Here is a 17842-nt window from a genome sequence, read left to right as displayed (position 1 = left end):
TACCAGGTTTCCTTCCTGCCATTGTTTTCTCATCACTATTGCCTCCTCCAATGCAGAGCTGCTTGTCTTGTGTGAAAGAATGCAGGTGATGCTGTCTGTCTAGAGGTGTATGGTGGGCCCTGAGTGCTCAGCAAGTCATAAGAGCTGCCTTAGATGCTTGTCTTGTGTGAGTTCCTCCAAAGTGACTGATTGAAGGTGCATCTACTTAGCAGCCCCTAGAATAGAGTTATGTCTTAGTGACCCCTGTAGCCCCTGTAATGTTGCACTTGACACCTTAACATGCCTTCTCTTCCATACTGCATGGAGGGGGGGGGCTGTTAGGTAAAAGCATGTGACAATCTGATCTTGCTGTCTTGACAGCGCGTAAGGGTGAGGAAATAGATTTTCTAAAGATAAGTGTAATACTTTGGGGGAAATGCATGAGGCAGGATGTGATTAATTGTCACATGAGAAAATGGAACAGACTCTTAAAGGAGGGAGACGATTTCGGGAGTCTACAAGAGCATCCAAACACGAAGGTGGGCCCGAGTGCTGAAGACAGCAACTCCAAATGAGGGGACAGGAAAAGAAGGGTTGGAGAAAGCAAAAGCAAGGGTGGGGGGTCTCTCCCCTCTTTCCCCTCACTTCCCCTCTCCTCCCCTCTCCTCTATTCTCGTCTCCTCTTCCCTCTCCTTTGTGATGCCCTTGAACTCCCCAATCCCACTCTGTGTCTCTCTCCTTTTCTTTCTTTCTGCTGCTCTGACAGATCTCACAGTAGCCCAGGCCAAGTTGTCTGCAAGCTTTTAGCAATCTGGCTTCGACTTCCCAAGGGTTTAGACCAAGGAATGAGCTAACACACCTTCATAGAGGTTTAAAAGTAGGTTGGAGTCCTGAGAAGTTTATACCTTTTTCCCCTTGAGAACTCTTATAATTGATGAGATCCACACTCTAAATAATTAGAAAGATGCACTTAATTTTTATTCATGTTGATATAACCTTCAATAGTTTGAAGCTTTAAGACATTTAATTGATTTCCCTTCTATTTAAACGTTATTGGTCTTCAAAGAAACTCTTACACGCTTACAGAGGTCTAGATTCAATTAGTTATCAGCACAAAGTATGAAACTAGGAAAATACATTTCTCTAACTTTGAAGCAAAGAGGCAAAATCCATTTTCTTCAAGTACTTCTCAAAAGCTTTTAGTCCCAAGAAAAAAAGAACATAATTGTTTTTCAATCCAATAATCTGGTTACCCTCATGGCACATGGAAGCCAGACATTGAGACCACTTAGCCTAATACCCCGGTTTAGAGATTCCTAACTCCAGCATCCTGTTCTTTCTGATGAGAAGTCTTAGGAGTCTGAGAACTAAACAGATAGAGGACTTGCTTTCCTTTGGTGACTGTTCACTTGGCCTTGCACCTATCTGTGTCCCTATCTCTGGCCTGTTCGAGCCCTCTTTCTCAGATATCTTTCTACTTTTGCTGGAAAGGGGGGAATTTGATGTTGAATGGGAGAACCAAACAAAGTGGTCTGACTATGTGTTTGATTACATTTTCATTAATGATCACTAATATGACTGATGTCTTTGGGAAAATGCTTGAGGGACACTTCAGCCCCTATGGTTCAGAATATCCCTTGCCAGCTTTTTTTTTTTTTTTTTTTGGCAACTCTTATGGTTAGCTTCAGCTGTCAACTTGACACAAACTTATGGTTCTCTGGGAAGATGAACTTCAATTGTAGAACTGGTCTGATCAGATTGGCCTGTGGCCTTATCCATGAGGCATTTTCTTAATTGATAATTGATGTAGAAGGATACAGCTCATTGTGGGAGGTGCAATTCATAGGCAGGTGGATGTAGACCGTATAAGTAAGGTAGCAAACTGTGATCCTGAGAGCAAGCCAGTAAGCAGCTTTCCTTCATGATACCAGCTTACCACAAATTAACATATGTGACTTGTTATATCCCAGGCCAAATACTTTCTCTGTTTGATTGGACTCTGTGAAACTGCTATACAGTAGATGTTCGGAACTCTGAGTTTCTGGTTATGGGACTTTTCTGACAAATGAACTCAGTCTGACAGACCAGTTTCATCTTCTTTTTGTTGGCTTCATCATTATTTTTATTTCCTTTGTGTCACTGAAAGAATGTAATCTGGATTTGTTGTTTGTTTTGTGGTTTGGGTTTTTTTTTTTAATTAAGAAAATGGGGTTCATTAATAAAGCATAGTCTGAACATGTTTCTCTTGGTATTTTGGGGGCAGTCTTCTTGTTTTCAAAGATCTTTGTGCTCCAAAGATCTTCATGTTGTCATGTGGATAGCAATATTTTCTGTCATCTGTCTCCCTTTGAAAATTAGATTATCCATGGTAGTTTTCAAATAAATATCATAAGATGAGGATAATTCATTTTAGTCTTAAACTAAGATGCATTAATGATTTTTTCCATATCTAAGTTCTTTGTGCTATAGGTATATGAGATCAAAGCCACTTTGAGTGAAAAAAACACCTTCCCTTTCCCACTCCCCAGGGCTAATGGGTTGTCTTAGTTAAGGTTTTTATTGCTGGTGAAGAGACACCAGGACCATGGCAACTCTTATCAAGGAAAACATTTAATTAGGGCTTGCTTACAGTTTTAGAGTTTAGTCCATTACATCATGGCAGGAAGCATGGCAGCATGCAGGCAGACATGCTAGGGAAGGAACTGAGAGTTCTGCAGGCAACACGAAGTGAACGATCACACTGGGTGTGGCTTGAGCATATAAGAACTTAAAGTTCACCTCCACAGTGACACACTTCCTCAAACAAGGCTACATCTACTCCAACAAAGCCATACCTCCTAATAGTGCCACTTCCTTTGGGCCAAGCATCCAAATACATGAGTCTTTGGGAGCCATAACCCTTCAAACAACCACAGATACATACTTGTAATCTCATCTACTCAGAAGCCTAAGGCAGGAGGATTGAAAGTTCAAGGTGTTCCTGAGCTACAGAGTGAGTTCAAGGCTGGCCTAGCCTCCTCAGTGAGACATTGTTTCAAAATGGAAAGTAAAGGGAAAGGTTGTGATATAGCTCAGTGGTAAGGCACTGGCTTGCATACATAGAGCCTGGGGTTCACCTCAGAAGTAAAAATGTTTCCCCCTTTCTTTTTTCCCTTTAAAGGAGACTCTTAACATCATTTTATGTACGTCTCTATGTGTGCATATGTACATATATATGAATTTATTTTAATCCGCACGTTTAGTAACAATGTTTTTTGTACAGGTTTAGTTTGATTACTCCACACTCAACCCTTCTACCTTCCTTTTCCAGTGTTGACTTGAGAGCTTACTCACCTTTTTATTTTATTTTTTGGTAAGAAGCACCGGAGCGCTTTTACTTATAAAATTGTTGGAGTCTTTAGATCTCCACCATATTTTGATGTACTTCCTTGTCCCATGTTTCACTAGAATAAAGACGAAAGAATCTGGTATTAGAAAATAACAATCTGAAAACAGTACTGGAATTTTATTGTTGGAAGCAAACACTTAGTAATGTTGTACTGAAGAAGCTTGGGTGGGGCTAGATGTAGTCAAGTAGAGAAGGCAAAGGCATTGTGTATGGGAAGTAGAAAAAGACAAGATCTCCTGAGTAAACTGGGAACATGGGGACCTTGGAGGAGGGTTGAAGGGGGAAGGGGAGAGGCAGGAAGGGGAGCAGAGGAAAATGTAGAGCTCAATAAAAAAAATCAATAAAAAAACAATATATCATTTGGTACTTGGTGGTAGAAGACATTTTTTTTAACATTCTGCATGATCCATTTGTGGTTCAGCAGAAACACTTGTAGTAGTTTTCCCCCCTTTAATGAGGTTCCTTTTTATTGACATGATACATAGAAAAATAGAAGAGCCAATTGCAGGTCACATGTCCCAGTACTGGTGATGGACGCAGGGCAAGCCTTCCTAACTCTTAACATGAATCAGAGTCTTGGCACTGCCTTTCATAATTTATTAGTCCTTAAAGTAGAGTGCCTTGCTCACGAAGCTTTGGAGAAACAAGAACAATAAAACACACAATTAATTAAAATCTTTAGAATGAGCAGCAGCAACATTGATAAAGCATTAGCCTCTAAAGCACACAGGAAGTGCAGTCCCAGTGGGGGAACCGGGTTAAAAGTCGATCTTTCATCATGGTCAATAAACTGAGCTTACTGAGCTTGGGTCTGTAAATTTAGGAACAGAAATAGACATTTAGGCAGGACCCTACTCCCCTCTACACAACACATCTCGGTTATTAATAGCAATGCTGTCTATAGTCTGTGCTTGATTTTGCACATATGTTCTTGTGCAGTACTTGGAAGAACTGTACAGAATAGGTGTTAGGGTTTTCAGTGTGTGGCTGAGGCAGCAGATCACTTGATGAAATGCTTCTCAAAGTGGGCTCCATCCTTCTCCTCAGCAGGAACTTGTTAGACAAATTCATACCCACCCCCATCTTCCCTGAATCAAATTTTTAGGAGTGGAGCCCTGTTGTGTTTTAAGAACAAGTCTCACGTGTTCTAGCCTCATGCCGAAGTCTGAGAACTATTGGGTTATATAACCGTATGTCTGTTAGTGAAAAAAGGATTTCAGATGGTATATTGGAGTTTACACTTACTGGAAGCATCTCTACAGGGGTGTGCTGGACAGTGGTTTTCCTATACAGCCTTAGGTCTGCTATAGTTTTATTTCCCTCTCCCCATCTTTACCAGTAACTTCTCTGTTTCATGTGTGTGAAAAGAAGTCTTTTAACTAAGAGGAGCATTTAAAAATCTTTCTTTGGACAGCCGTCTGGGTCTGGTCTCTTTCCACTGTAAATCGCGGTTCTCTTTCCTAAAGGTTTCTTGGAAATGAGATAGAACTGGTTATGCTCATGTCTTGCGATAGTCCCTGAAGTCATGGGCTTTGCTATGCTTGCTTTTCTGTATTCATAGAGATAGTCTGGTGTCAGACATATGAATGGCAATCCGTTTCTCACTGGCTGATTGATAGAATGCCCCCATCTTGTCTGACGTTCACACAGCCCGTTCTGGACCGTTAGTGCTGGGTGCCACATTCACAGACAAGCCAGGCAGAGGCACAGCTGGTGCATCCCGGTTTACTGTTTCCTCATTGCCAGATCCATGTGTGTTTTCAGACTCCTGAGTCATAGTTCTTCAACTAAAAACAGACGTGATGGCATCCTATGTGTTAAACTTGTTTCTTTGAGGATACTTCGGAAAACTCCAAGTGCTACACAAACGTGCACTGGAATTCTGGAGTGTCTTGATGAATCGCTTCTGAGCTGAGGAGTCATGAGCTCAGAAGCTCATGACGTTTGCTGATGAACTAGATTGTCTTCTCGAGCTAGGGAGCAAGAGTGTCTGGACAGAGTAGACAGACCTTGAGTGTTTGTAGAAGACCTCAGACTAACACAATCAATCCTGGCTGTCAACATTCTGAATGACCCTCTCTCATCTCCAGCCATAAAACAAATGCCAGATGACCTTCAAGTAGGGCTATCTATGCAAGCCTACCAGAGAGCTTGGAAGTAGTTACCAGGGAAGCTTGTTGAGGAAGAAATGTTGGGGCTAGAAGAGCATGGGGTATGGAATAGGATTACCAAGGCCTTGTACAGACTCCTTGTAGTATGCTTGGGTTTTTTAGAAGCCTAGTTTTCTATCCCTTGAACCATATGCGAACTTTCTTATAGAAGAACAAGAAGCTACATAGGTTTATCTATCTCTCTAGCATGGTTACAATGTCACCAGACCTCAGATATATATGGGTGATGGTTCAGGCTTATTAAGAGCATCTCCTTCCTCTCTCTCTCTCTCTCTCCCTCCCTCCCTCCCTCCCTCCCTCCCCCCCCCTCTCTCTGTGTGTGTGTGTGTATGAGGAAGCCTTGACAATATGAAGAATGTCTTCCTTAAAAGGGGGCAATTGTTGTTTGGCTCTGTGGATTCTTGCCTATGGCAATGTAAATCTGACTTGAAGGAAAGACAGAATTCTGATATTTTAGTAATAGTTTCAGTTTTTTTTAACGTTGGCTTAATGGGAAGTGAAAACTTTCTTCATGGCCCAAGCAACACATCTGTAGACCAGATTGGGTGCAGACTGCCAGCTGGTGGCCTCTTCTATAGAGGGTTCTGTAAACAAAACCTGTTATTATTAGATGCCGTGAAATTTATAGGAGCTTCCCAGGAGCCACTATGTCAGAGACCCTCCAAGAAATACATCTGTGTTTCCTTGTTACCCTCAAAAATAGCCCCCTGTCCCAAAGCCAGGCCTGCTTTGACATAGGCTCCAGGGACTTTTAAATTTGTGCTGCATAATGTGGAGAGATTTTAAGTCCAGATGTTTGGGCGGGTTGACAACTACATCTCTTTTGAGGGGAGATTTGCAGAAGTGGTGTTACGTGGTTTTATCTCTCTAGGAGGTCAAGCATCAGTCTGTACATTAGGTCAGTGGGTAGAAATGATCCGTAGGTTGGCCATTTTATTCTTCTTGCGCTCTTTTGTACGTATGTGCATGTAGGGGTAAGTGTGTGAGTGAACATGTATGTACACTTGCCTGTGGAGACCGGAAGACAACCTTGGGTATCATTCTTCAGGCAATACAACCCCTTCCTTATAAAGATGTGTTCTCTCATTGGCCTGAAGTTTGTCTAGGCTAGACTGGCTGGCCAGTGAGCCTCTGGAAACAGCTGGCTTCCTCTTCCCAGTATTTGAGATGGATATTCTGGAGCCACCATGTTTGACTTCAGGACTTACATCACTTTTTTCAGGAATAGTTTTGTATTGACTCCGGTCTTCAATTTGCATTACAGAAAAAAGAGTTTGATGTGGATAACCTCAGCAAGTCTGAGCTGCGGATGCTTCTCAGTGTGATGGAAGGGGAACTAGAAGCCAGAGACGTGGTCATTGAGGCCCTGCGGGTAAGAACATTCTGGGACCGTGTCCTTATCATTTCTCAGAGGGCCATCGGCAGAGGTGCTTTTCCTCTTAGTTTTTGAATCAGTTGCATTTAAAACGTTATATTAGGCGAATGTATGCTCCTCACTCAAAACATCAAACTAGAAACTACATAAAACATACAAGTCATATAGATGTTGAGATGATAGAAGCTGAGAGTAAACCATTGAAAATGGGAGACTTGAGAAGTCTACTGTGTTAGTCTGCAATCCTTACATGTATCACAAATTTGTTTGACCTTTTAAATAGACATACTATTTTAAAAAAATAGTACTTTGTGGCTTGTATGTGTTTGATAGCTATGAGGGAGAATTACAAGAATCATTCATAAAAATATTGCCGATAATATATCTTTTTACTTCCCCTGTCCTGTAAGTTAAAAATGATGTTTTTTATTTTTTAGAAATTCAGAGTTAAAATGGAAATGTTCATATCTTCAAATTATTTTTATCAGAGTTTTCGGTAATTTAAAAATATTTCTATAATAGCTTGAAAAGACTATATCAAATGTCTCGATTACATTTTCTTTTTGAAGTAACGTTAATCTGTCTTGATGCAGTTTTATGGTTGGATTCCACTTCTCGACTTGTTTTGGTATATTAGTCAACTGTAAGCTTCAGTTTGGTTTTGTTTTTCCTTCTTTTATAGTTCTTTGTGTGTAATCAGATATATCTTGGTTCTCAGTTATTTAGCAAAGAGGGATGAAATTATTACATATAAAGTGTGGGTTTATCTTATTTCACTAGGGATTATTTCCTTAAACTTTGTTCTGGGAATCTGTAAAAATGTAAAAATACAGCTGATTGCTGTCTGTGACAAGAGCATTTATGGTGAAGAAGGGAGGTGGGAATGGTAGATGGTCACAGAGGCTGTCTAAGGATGTAGCCTGTACAGGGCTGTAGAGAACTTGATCTTGAGTGGGAGTGGAAACATTTCCTGAATTCACATACTGGAAACTGGTATATTATCTACCATTAGTTCAGTGACCAAGAACAATGTCCCCACAAACTGGGAGTCTGGTTGTGTCGTCTGCAAGCCAGCATTGAGTGGAGTTACAGCTCTTTGGATAAGAAGCTTTGCTAAGTGAGCATCTGTATAGTTTGGTTGTAAGTGTGGTCTGTCCTTTTCCACATGGAGAATATAGTATGGCCATGTTTGCTACTGTTTCAGAATGCAGTCACCTCTTGAAACCAAATGGAAATGCATGGCTCAGCTGACCTTACGTGCTTTTCTCTTCTGTATTCATGTCCAAAATGCACTGGCCCTGTGGAACCTCCCACCGCTTGCATAAATGTTTGAACACTTAGTAGGTCCTTTGTTTTATGTTTTAGAAAGCATGCACATTTTCTTTAATTTAATTGCCATATTCCAATTGGAAGAGTACAGGCAAATGATCCCAATGATCAAGTGGATGTCTTCTGTAGAATTGAAGTTTGAATTGTAAGGAAACTTAAACGGCACAGTCAGTGGTTTAAACTCTTATCGAATCCTATTTCTCACGCTCACGATTTCTGTTGTATTTCTGTTGTGCTTGGCTAGCCTGCCAGGGATATTATGGATAATTGGATGTTTAAGTATGCTGTATTAAAGTAAAATGTTAAAAAAAAGTTAAAATCTCAATCGTGACATTATTTCATGATATCTAGTAGAAAAGTAACTTACAGTAAGTGGGGACGATCTTGAAGAAGTTAGGGGAGGGGACACTGTAATCAGAATATATGGTATGAAAAAAAATCTATTTTCAATGAGAAAAAAATAAATATGAATTGCCATGCATGTATGTTTATTGGAACATATGATGAACTTGATGTCCGATTGCACTTACTTATAATCAATGCAGTTGCAAGAGAATCCTGACCCAAGCCTGCCGTAACGTTGACTCGGATACAGTGAGGTAGTGAACAACTTCTGGTAAAGTTCCAAACAAAAGTGCGTGTTTAGCCAGACCTGGTGGCACATGCCTGTGATGGATCTCAACACTGGTGAGTCAGAGGCAATGAGATCAGCATAAGTTCAAAGCAACAGTGGTCTACATAATGAGACCCCATGTCAAACCAAACAAACAAGAAAGAAAGGAAAAAAGAAGAAAAAGTATACATTTACAAGGGAATTCAATCTCTAGAGAATTTGGTTTGTTAAAATTAATTTAAATAAGGTGTTTATTGATTAAAAAAAAGGAACTCCTGTCTTGCCTCAAAATGGTCATACCAAACATTCTCATGAGAGTAGTAAACTGAAGGGCATGTAAAAGTTTGGGGAAGACTTGAAAAATATTCTTGGTGGCAGTGGATTGCAGAGTTCAAGGCCAGCCTGGTCTCTAGAGTGAGTTACAGCACAGCCAAGGCTACAGAGAAACCCTGTCTTGAAAAACCAAAAAAGCAAAGAAAGGAAACAAAAAAATTTAAAAAAATCCTAGATGTGCGGCAGACTCACCCCCCTCACTCGCCCCCTCCCCGTTCTCTAAGAGCCAGTTAACGAAAAAAACACAAATGTTCTGTGCTGCTTCAGCGTAGGCTGTGGAGAAGCGCTGGCTGAGCCCAGTCTTCTGTGTTTAGAGACTGAAGTCAAACACGCTGAAGGGGAGGCCTGAGAGAAGATGATCCCGCCAGGACCACACATGGGCTCACACACGAGCCTTTTCCTTCGTTGTCACACTACGGAATTCAGTGTGTGTGAGATCTTCTAAAAAGCTTTTCTAAAAATGATGTTTATGATTTATTTAAATATTTGGACGGTCTGGATTGAAGAGTGGGTGGTAATGGAATTTTCACATACCTGTGGTACCTGGAATAAACTGCCAAAAATTTACTATGTTCCCTGTGTATTTGATGATGGAAACCACTCAAATATTTACCTGGGTTCAAATGTGCCATGACGTCGTCTTTTTCTTAACAGTGCAGCAGAATATGGTTTACTGGATGATGAATGCCCCAGAAAGAAACTGAGGAGAAAAAGGATGTGAATTTTTTTATTTTATGTTATTAGATAAACTTATCTGTAAATTAAGAACCAAAATCTCTTTAGTAAATAACCAGTATACCATGTATCTACAGGTATAGTATATTTGGTTTTTTAAGTAAAAAAAAAATGCTGTTTGAGCTTAATAATTGAAATACGGGATGCTAATTTGTACCCTGAACTGTATTAGATTTAAAAATGATTGCATGGTGACTTTTCCAAATTCTTTATAATTTAAAAATGTGTTTCAGACCAAGCTGTTTCACTTTCTAAACCGCATGATTCTGGTGGTTTTGAGTTTCAAATCATAAAAGATTTCATTGATCGTTGAATAGGGAGCGGTGGACCCCTGAGAAGAGTCCACAGATGGAAGCTTGGAGGGGGTAAAACAGATCACAGTGGGTATCTTGGCATTTTTGCTGCTTTCCTTTTTTAATAAAAAAAATACTTTTAATATAAAGAGTCCGTAGCTTCGTAACAGTATTCACGTTAACAATTTTTAAAAATATTTTTACACATGGTCTTGCTATGTAGCCCAGGATGACGAGGAACTTGTATCCCCCTGCCCGTGCCGCCTGCGTGCTGGGATTGCAAGCCTGTAAGCCCTTGCCCATTTCTAAGAACGTGCATTTTCCTTAAGAAGAAATTGTCTTGTAAGAAGAGCGGTCCTGACTTCCCCATCGGATTTTATGTAGGTCGCTTTCCCCTCTTTTTATACGAGACAAATGAAATCGCATGAAAGGCTAAGCGATCCCCCTCTTAACCTTCATAAATAAGCAAACCGTAGGAATCAGGGTTTTCAGTTATTTGCATTTCTCTCCACAGAAAGCACTTCTAGCTCTGGTAACCTTGCAGGACTATCAGTTGACAGAAAAGCCTATCCAAGGGATTGCGTGAACAACTGTATGAAAAAGACCGAAATTACACTGGACGTTTATTTCTCTCTCAGTGCTGTGAAGATGAGTGATGGGAGCCGGAGAGCCAGCCCTGTGCCAAGTCTCAGCCAACTGCCAGGGTTATTTTTGTGTTACTCCCCTCCGAGGGAGTTGGATTCCTCTGAGTGGTGGAAGCCTGGTTTGGGGTAGCCCTGTACAGGGTGATGCACAGTAATAGGAAAGAGAGGAGGTGAACCGCAGGCTTTTCTTCTTTTTGCAGTATGCTCCAGGTTTCTTGAGCTCAGAAGGGGAGCAAGTACTATAATTGCAGTACAGGAGGCTGAGGCAGGAGGATTGAGATCTTGAAGCCAGCTACATAGGGAGGTCCTGTCAGAGATACGCAAAAATATAGTCATTGAATACCCACTGAATACCAGGCAGTAAAGTGAAATTAAGGTGCATTAATTAAGAACAGGCATACTACTTCAAACATTTCAGAAAAATGCTTTATCCCGACCTTATATATTTTAAAATTAATTCTTCCCAGGAGTGTCGTTTAGGCCAGACCTTGCTTTTTCTCAAACTGTCACTGACTGTATTCAGAGTTTTCCTAGGTTGATATTCATTATATAATAAAGTAAAACAAAAGCCTGATCTACTCATTGGGTCCAAATTGCAGAAAAATTGAAAGCTTTTAAATATTACTCTAAATTGAAACAGGTTTTCTCAGGCCCAGCACTGTTGATTTCTGGGAGTAGATTCTTTTGTGGGGCGCGGAGAGAGTATCTGGTTTCCTTCCCGGTGGTCAGCAACATTCCACAGTGACCCTTCAACCCATACTTGTCTGCAGCATACCTAGCGTAATGACCAAGGAAGGTCTCTTATGAGGGACACAATTGCACCCGTGGGGTCAACACCATTCTGAAGTTATACTAACCACTAGACATATCACTTTAAAAATTTTATTTGAAAAAAAAAATGAATGTGAGAACTTAAAAGGATTTGGACCTATTGTGATACAGTCTTTTCCTTGTGAAATACTGATCCTTCAAAGCTAAAGGTTAATCTGAAGGCGCCTATCTGAACAAATTTTATGACCCTTCCCAAACAGGCCACATATTTTACTATTTAAAATTGCAGTATACTTTCTTTTCCAGAACGTAACTGCTTTACTTTTCAAAGGGAAATGCGCTGATGACTGTAATGCTGAGTGCTGGAATCTTCATACAGAACACATGGTGCGGGGAGTCAACCCAGAGCCTCTCACTGAATAAGCAGACGCTCATCCTCCTTCCACTGACCTGGGCACCTCAGTATCAGACCAAATAATGTGTTCCGCTCTGTTTTGAAAACTAGCTCTTGGCGAATGGCAGCGTATTGTGAGCACACCTTGTGTGCATTCGTGCTAAGTGTTGATGAAAGAATACTAACCTGGCTTTTCATTGGTTTCAACTAAGTAAAACATGAAGGGTTCCAAATTCCCCTATAATTGCTGGCAATTGAATAACCAAAGTGGATATATATATATATATATATATATATATATATATATATATATAGTGTGTGTGTGTGTGTGTGTTATTCATTTTACTGAATGGATCTGATGAGCATAGCTAAATTTACAAAAATATAAATCGATGTGGGACGTCCTTCTGTCTGTGTGTTGCCTTTATTGGTTAATGAATAAAGAATTGATTTGAGTCTATGGCAAGGAAGAACTTAGCTAGGCAGGGAAAACTAAGCTGAATGCCGGGAAAAAGAAGGGTGGCATCAGAGAGAAGCCATGGAGCCACTGAATATAGACACTGGGAACTTTACCCAGTAAGCCACAGCCATATATATATGAGTTAAATTAATATAAGAGTTAGCCAATAAGAAGCTAGAGCTAATGGACCAAGCAGTGATTTAATTAATACAATTTCTGTGTGATTATTTGGGGTCTAAGCTAGCCAGGTGGCTGGGAACCAACAAGCGGCCTTTCTTCTCCCACAATAAATTTACTCTTTTCCTTTCCTGATTAGGAGATAAGACTTTTCCATGTCTAGAGAAAAAAAAGTATTGATCAGGAATTATTTCATTTCTACAGCAAAATCAATTTTCATGAAATACAAATAGCCACTGATTTTACTATTGTCTTGGGCTGGAAAGATGGCTCAGAGGTTAAGAACACTGACTGCTTTTTCAGAGGTCCTGAAACCAATTCCCAGCAACCTCATGGTGGCTCACAACCACCTACCATGAGTTCTGTTGCCCGATTCTGGAGTATAGTCAAAGATGCAGACAGAAACATTACATGCATAACAAATAAATATAAATCTTTAAAAAATACTATTATATTTTGCCCATAAGACAAAAATGAAAACTAACAATTTTATTTCTTTCTGTAAAATTTCATTTTCTTTAGTGAATAGTTATCATTAGTTTCAAAAAGAGGAAAGTCTGTTCTGTATTCTAGGATATGCAGTTGATGTTATAAGCACAGATCTGAGTCCACTGGTCACCTACTGAAATTTTTTGCTTCTTGTGTCCCAGTGAAGCAGTGGTTCCAAACCTTCCTAATTCTGCAACTCTTTAATACAATTCCTCATGTTGTGGTGGCCCCCCAACGATGTAGTTATTTTCATTGCTACTTGTTAACTGTAATTTTGCTACTGTTGTGAACCATAATGTAAATATTTTTGGAGACAGATTTGCCAAAGGGGTCATGACCCACAGAATGAGAATCACGTGCTGGGGACACATGATGATGTAGTCAACATAGAGATGATATTACTATGAGAAGGGACCACAAGGCTCATGAGTGAGCTTTTGTAGCTCATTCACATAGTGTTCTGTTTCTCATTTCTATGCCATGGGCTTTTCTCACACCTGATGGGTTTCTTGTGTACAGACAACATGGACGAGGGGTTCCAGTCCCTTTCGTCATATGTCAGGCTTGCTGCTGCTCTCTCTGCCCCCCACTCTCTTACCACAGTGATGATGAATGTTGGTAGTCTGGGCCCAGTAACTGAGCCAGAGAATTAGCTGGGTGATGCTTCCTTCCCAAATGTTAACACATTATAAAAATATTCATGAGGAAAACATGCTGCTAATGAGGCTTGTAGAACTCAGTGATGTATCTCTCCAAACTAGGTGCAAGATATAGGCACAGTTACACATAGGAAGGCAGGAATGTGGGTTTGTATAATTTGAAGGTATTGCAGTTACAAGAACCATCTGTAGGAGGAGGGCCCGCTTGTTCATCCCAGGCACCTGGCTAGCTTAGAGCCAAAATAATCACACAGAAACTGTATTAATTAAATCACTGCTTGGCCCATTAGTTCTAACTTCTTATTGGCTAACTCTTATATATTAATTTAACCCGTCTCCATTAATCTGTACATCACCATGAGGTGGTAGCCTACCAGCAAAATTTCATCACATCGATCTCCTGTGGTGGCTCCGTGGCATTTCTCCGACTCTGCCCTTTTTCCTCTCAGCATTCAGCCTTGCTATCCCTTCCTAGTTCTGTTCTTCCCTGCCATAGGCTCAAAGCAGTTCTTTATTCATTAACCAATAAAAGCAACACATAGACAGAAGGACCTCCCACACCAACTATCCAGTCAGTGTAACCTCAAAAAAGCAGGATGCTCTTTCTGGCATTCTGGTTTTATTATAGCTGTATTGTCTTAATGCCCAAAGGCTAAGAAACAAGTTAGGAATTTGTATGTTTTCCTTATCATATTTATAATTAATTCTCTATTTGATTAGAAAAAGATATTAAGGGTTTCAAGCAACTCCCTCAAAATTCTGGTATTTTTCTTCTAGTTGTAACATTTAGGGAAAAAATTGAGAGGTTTCTGGTTCTAGCTTTCTAATTTTCTAAATCAAACTATAAATAGGTTCTTTGTTTGTTTGTAGTACTAGGAATTGAACACGCCCTTGCATATCATTCTTGTTGGTTTTTAGTAGGTTTGATAAGGACCATGACCAAAAACAACATGGAAAGGAAAGGGTTTGTTTGATGCTACATCTAACAGTCCATTATAAAAGGAAGTCAAGGTAGGAACTTGCCTTAGGGTTTTCACCATGACCATGGCAATCCTTATAAAGGAAAACATTTAATTGGGTTGGCATTATTGTCACAGAGGGAAGCATGGTGGCATGTAGGTAGAGACATGCTGGAGAAGGATCTGGGAGTTCTACATCTGGATCCAGAAGTAGCAGGAGGAGACAGGGAGTCACTAGACAGGCTTGAGACTCTGAGACCTTAAAGCTAGTCCCCAGTGACACACTTCCTCCAACAAAGCCACACCTATTCCAGCAGGGCCACACCTCTTAATAGTACCTCTCCCTGTGAGCCTATGGGACCATTTTCTTTCAAACACAAAACTCAATGCAGGAACCTCGAGGAAGGAGCTAAACCAGAAGCCATTGAGGAGTATGTCTTATTGGCTTACCCCCTGACTTGTTCAGCTTGCTGTCTGATACAATGTAGGACTACCTTTTCAGGAGAGGCACTGGCCACTCCTACATCAATCATTAATCAAGAAGATGTCCCACAGGCTTGTCTCCAGGACCACTGATAAGGACATTTTCTCAGTTGAGGTTCCTCCTTCATAGATGCCCCAACTTGTGTCAAGTTGACATAAAACGAACCAGCATGCTACCTGAGCACTTACCAAGGTGTATCCCCAGCAGTATTTTTATGTTCTTTGAGTCAGCGTCTTGATTTGTTCCCAATGTCTGTGAATTTGTGATCTTCCAGAGCCAGCCTCATAAGTAGCTGAAATCATAGGCCTGTGTCACCATCTGTAACAATAGGTTTTTGATTAAATAAAATCAGGACAGCAATTATTAGACCTGTATTACAAGTGGTAACTGGAAAGAGTGGAGAACAGAATCAGAAGATACATGCAATTCATTCATTCAGCAGGTATTTTCTATCTTTTTGATGTTCTTTGCTTGTATCAAGAGTACAGCATAAAAATAAGTGCCTGATTTCTTTCTCTTGGAACTTAGATTCCAGGGCAAGAGATGGGCATTGAACTTACAAGAGAAAAATGAGATATACTTGAAAGTTTATTTGAGCAAAATGATGGCTTATGAAATGGGTGACCAGAAAAAGTTCAGAGTAGCTACTGGGTCATTTGGGCAGAGAGTCTTTACAAACAGAACAAGAAAGTAAAACACGGAAATAGCCCGATTGGTTTCAGCTAGTTTTTTTTTTCTAATTGAATAAGGATGGGTTGACCAGTTGGCAACTAGTGATTTACTACTTGATTGTTCATGACTGACACACAGTTGTTTTCTTCAACTAAAGTAGGTGTTCAGTGTGTTTGTATACTCGGTTAGACTGGTGTTATTTATGGGAACTCAACATCTGGAGATAGCCTTATACTAGAGCACTAGCAAATGGCTTGTTTTGAAAATTAAAATAAAAATATTAAAATCCAGATTATTGTAATAGAGGGAAAAGATCAAATACTATGAAAAGGAGTGAAGGGAAGAGTTGATTTCTAGCTTGTATTAGAAGAGAGGATGCGATACCCCTCAACCTGATATATTGTGAACTCAGCTGGAAGAAAAGGTTCAGGCAAAGGTTTTCATAGAGGAAGGACAGTGGCTGTTTATATTAGAAGGTCTGAGGGAGAATGAATACAATGAGATGAGAAGGAGTCAGGCTGAGGTTAGACAATGACAGACATGGTGTTTGAAATGCATCCTCCCAATCATGGGAGAAGCCACAGGAGTGTTTAACTATGAGGGACTAATGGGCATTTTCTAAATGATCATTTTGAAAAACCATAATGCATTGAATTATGTAATAAAAGTTTTAATGTTTTAAACATAAATAATTTAACTGCCTCACCAATCCGGAACTGTTGGATGGGGTTAGGAGAGTCAGAGTGCTTGCTTGCACAGCAAATCCTAAGGGTCACGTGAGAATCAGAAGTCTCTTGGACCCTTTTCCAAGACTTCCAAATCATGGGTCATCGTCATCATTTATATTGCTCAGCAACAAAGTGAGTTTCTTCAGAAATTAAGATTTAGCTGATTATGAGTGTTATTAGAGATTGGTTTAAATTAAGATTGATATGGAAAGTTCCACAATAGGCATCTTTTGAAGACAACGTTCTGTCTTCAATTTAATTTTCTCCAAATCTACTTTACCTCAGTCCAGTTTAGATTTTTAAATTATATGGGTTTTATTTTTTCATGCTTCTACCTAAAGAATGTAAGTCAGCTATATATTTCACAACATATTTGTTTTATCCAAATTCCTTTGAACTCTTCTGTGTAGGTTAGGGCTCAATGGCAAAACGGGGATTTACACAGTACTTGAAGGAGCCTGACAAGAATAGACAGGATCTTCCAACAGTGTCTGAGTTCATTGTCCCCAAGCATCCATCCAGGCTTATTTGAGTAGACTCCTGGAGTGTGTTATCACTTAATAGCTCCACACAAGCCATTCATATTAGAATAAGCCAGCATTTCATCATCCCAGAATCCTCCTGATGAATCCTCTGGGAAACCCCACTCATCCTCAGGCACAGCCCCAGGTGTTCTATCTCCATCAAAATAGAACTGCATCTCATATGGGCATTGTGATCCTGTCAAGAATCTTGTCTTCATGCAACATTATTTAATCCTTATAGTACAAGCAACGTACATTGGGACAAGAAGATGAGACCTTCTTGTGTTTTTAGGCTGTCTTCATTCACCCAGGCTAAGGTTATTCTCCTGCCTCATTCCCCCATGTACATGAAGAGTACAGGCATAAGCTATCACACCCAGATTGGCACTAAGGTTCAATGGTTAAATTTCTGTGAATAATAGTCTTAATTTGTAGTGTAAAACAGACATGGTCTTATATATTTAAGTCTTGATAGGAAATTTTTATTAGTATATATTAAACATACAAAACACTGAGTTTCATTATGTTTTCATGAATATATATTTTTTTACTTCCATATATATTTCCCTCTTAAACATCTCTACCAACTGGTATCCTTCCTCCCACTAGTCCCTTCCCTCTTTTTTCTTATCTTTTGTTATCGTATCTTATTATTATCATCATTA

The 17842-nt window shown here is 39.9% G+C and overlaps 1 protein-coding gene across 4 annotated transcripts in view; it reads left to right on the top strand.

The window, feature by feature from the left end:
* Cttnbp2 (cortactin binding protein 2) overlaps window positions 1–17842 on the top strand; it is a 154505-nt gene that overhangs the window by 6478 nt on the left and 130185 nt on the right. For all 4 annotated transcript variants that reach the window (XR_012908571.1, XM_075953866.1, XM_075953867.1 and 1 more), the window contains exon 2: window positions 6803–6910. Coding sequence is in view for 2 of the 4 variants with exons in the window: in XM_075953866.1 (XP_075809981.1) it covers window positions 6803–6910 (108 nt within the window). In the remaining 2 variants the exon portion in view is untranslated. The remainder of the gene's footprint in view (window positions 1–6802; window positions 6911–17842) is intronic.

This window comes from Microtus pennsylvanicus, chromosome 19, assembly GCF_037038515.1.
Source record: "Microtus pennsylvanicus isolate mMicPen1 chromosome 19, mMicPen1.hap1, whole genome shotgun sequence".
Lineage (NCBI taxonomy): Eukaryota > Metazoa > Chordata > Mammalia > Rodentia > Cricetidae > Microtus > Microtus pennsylvanicus.
This window is presented reverse-complemented; position numbering and strand designations above follow the sequence as displayed.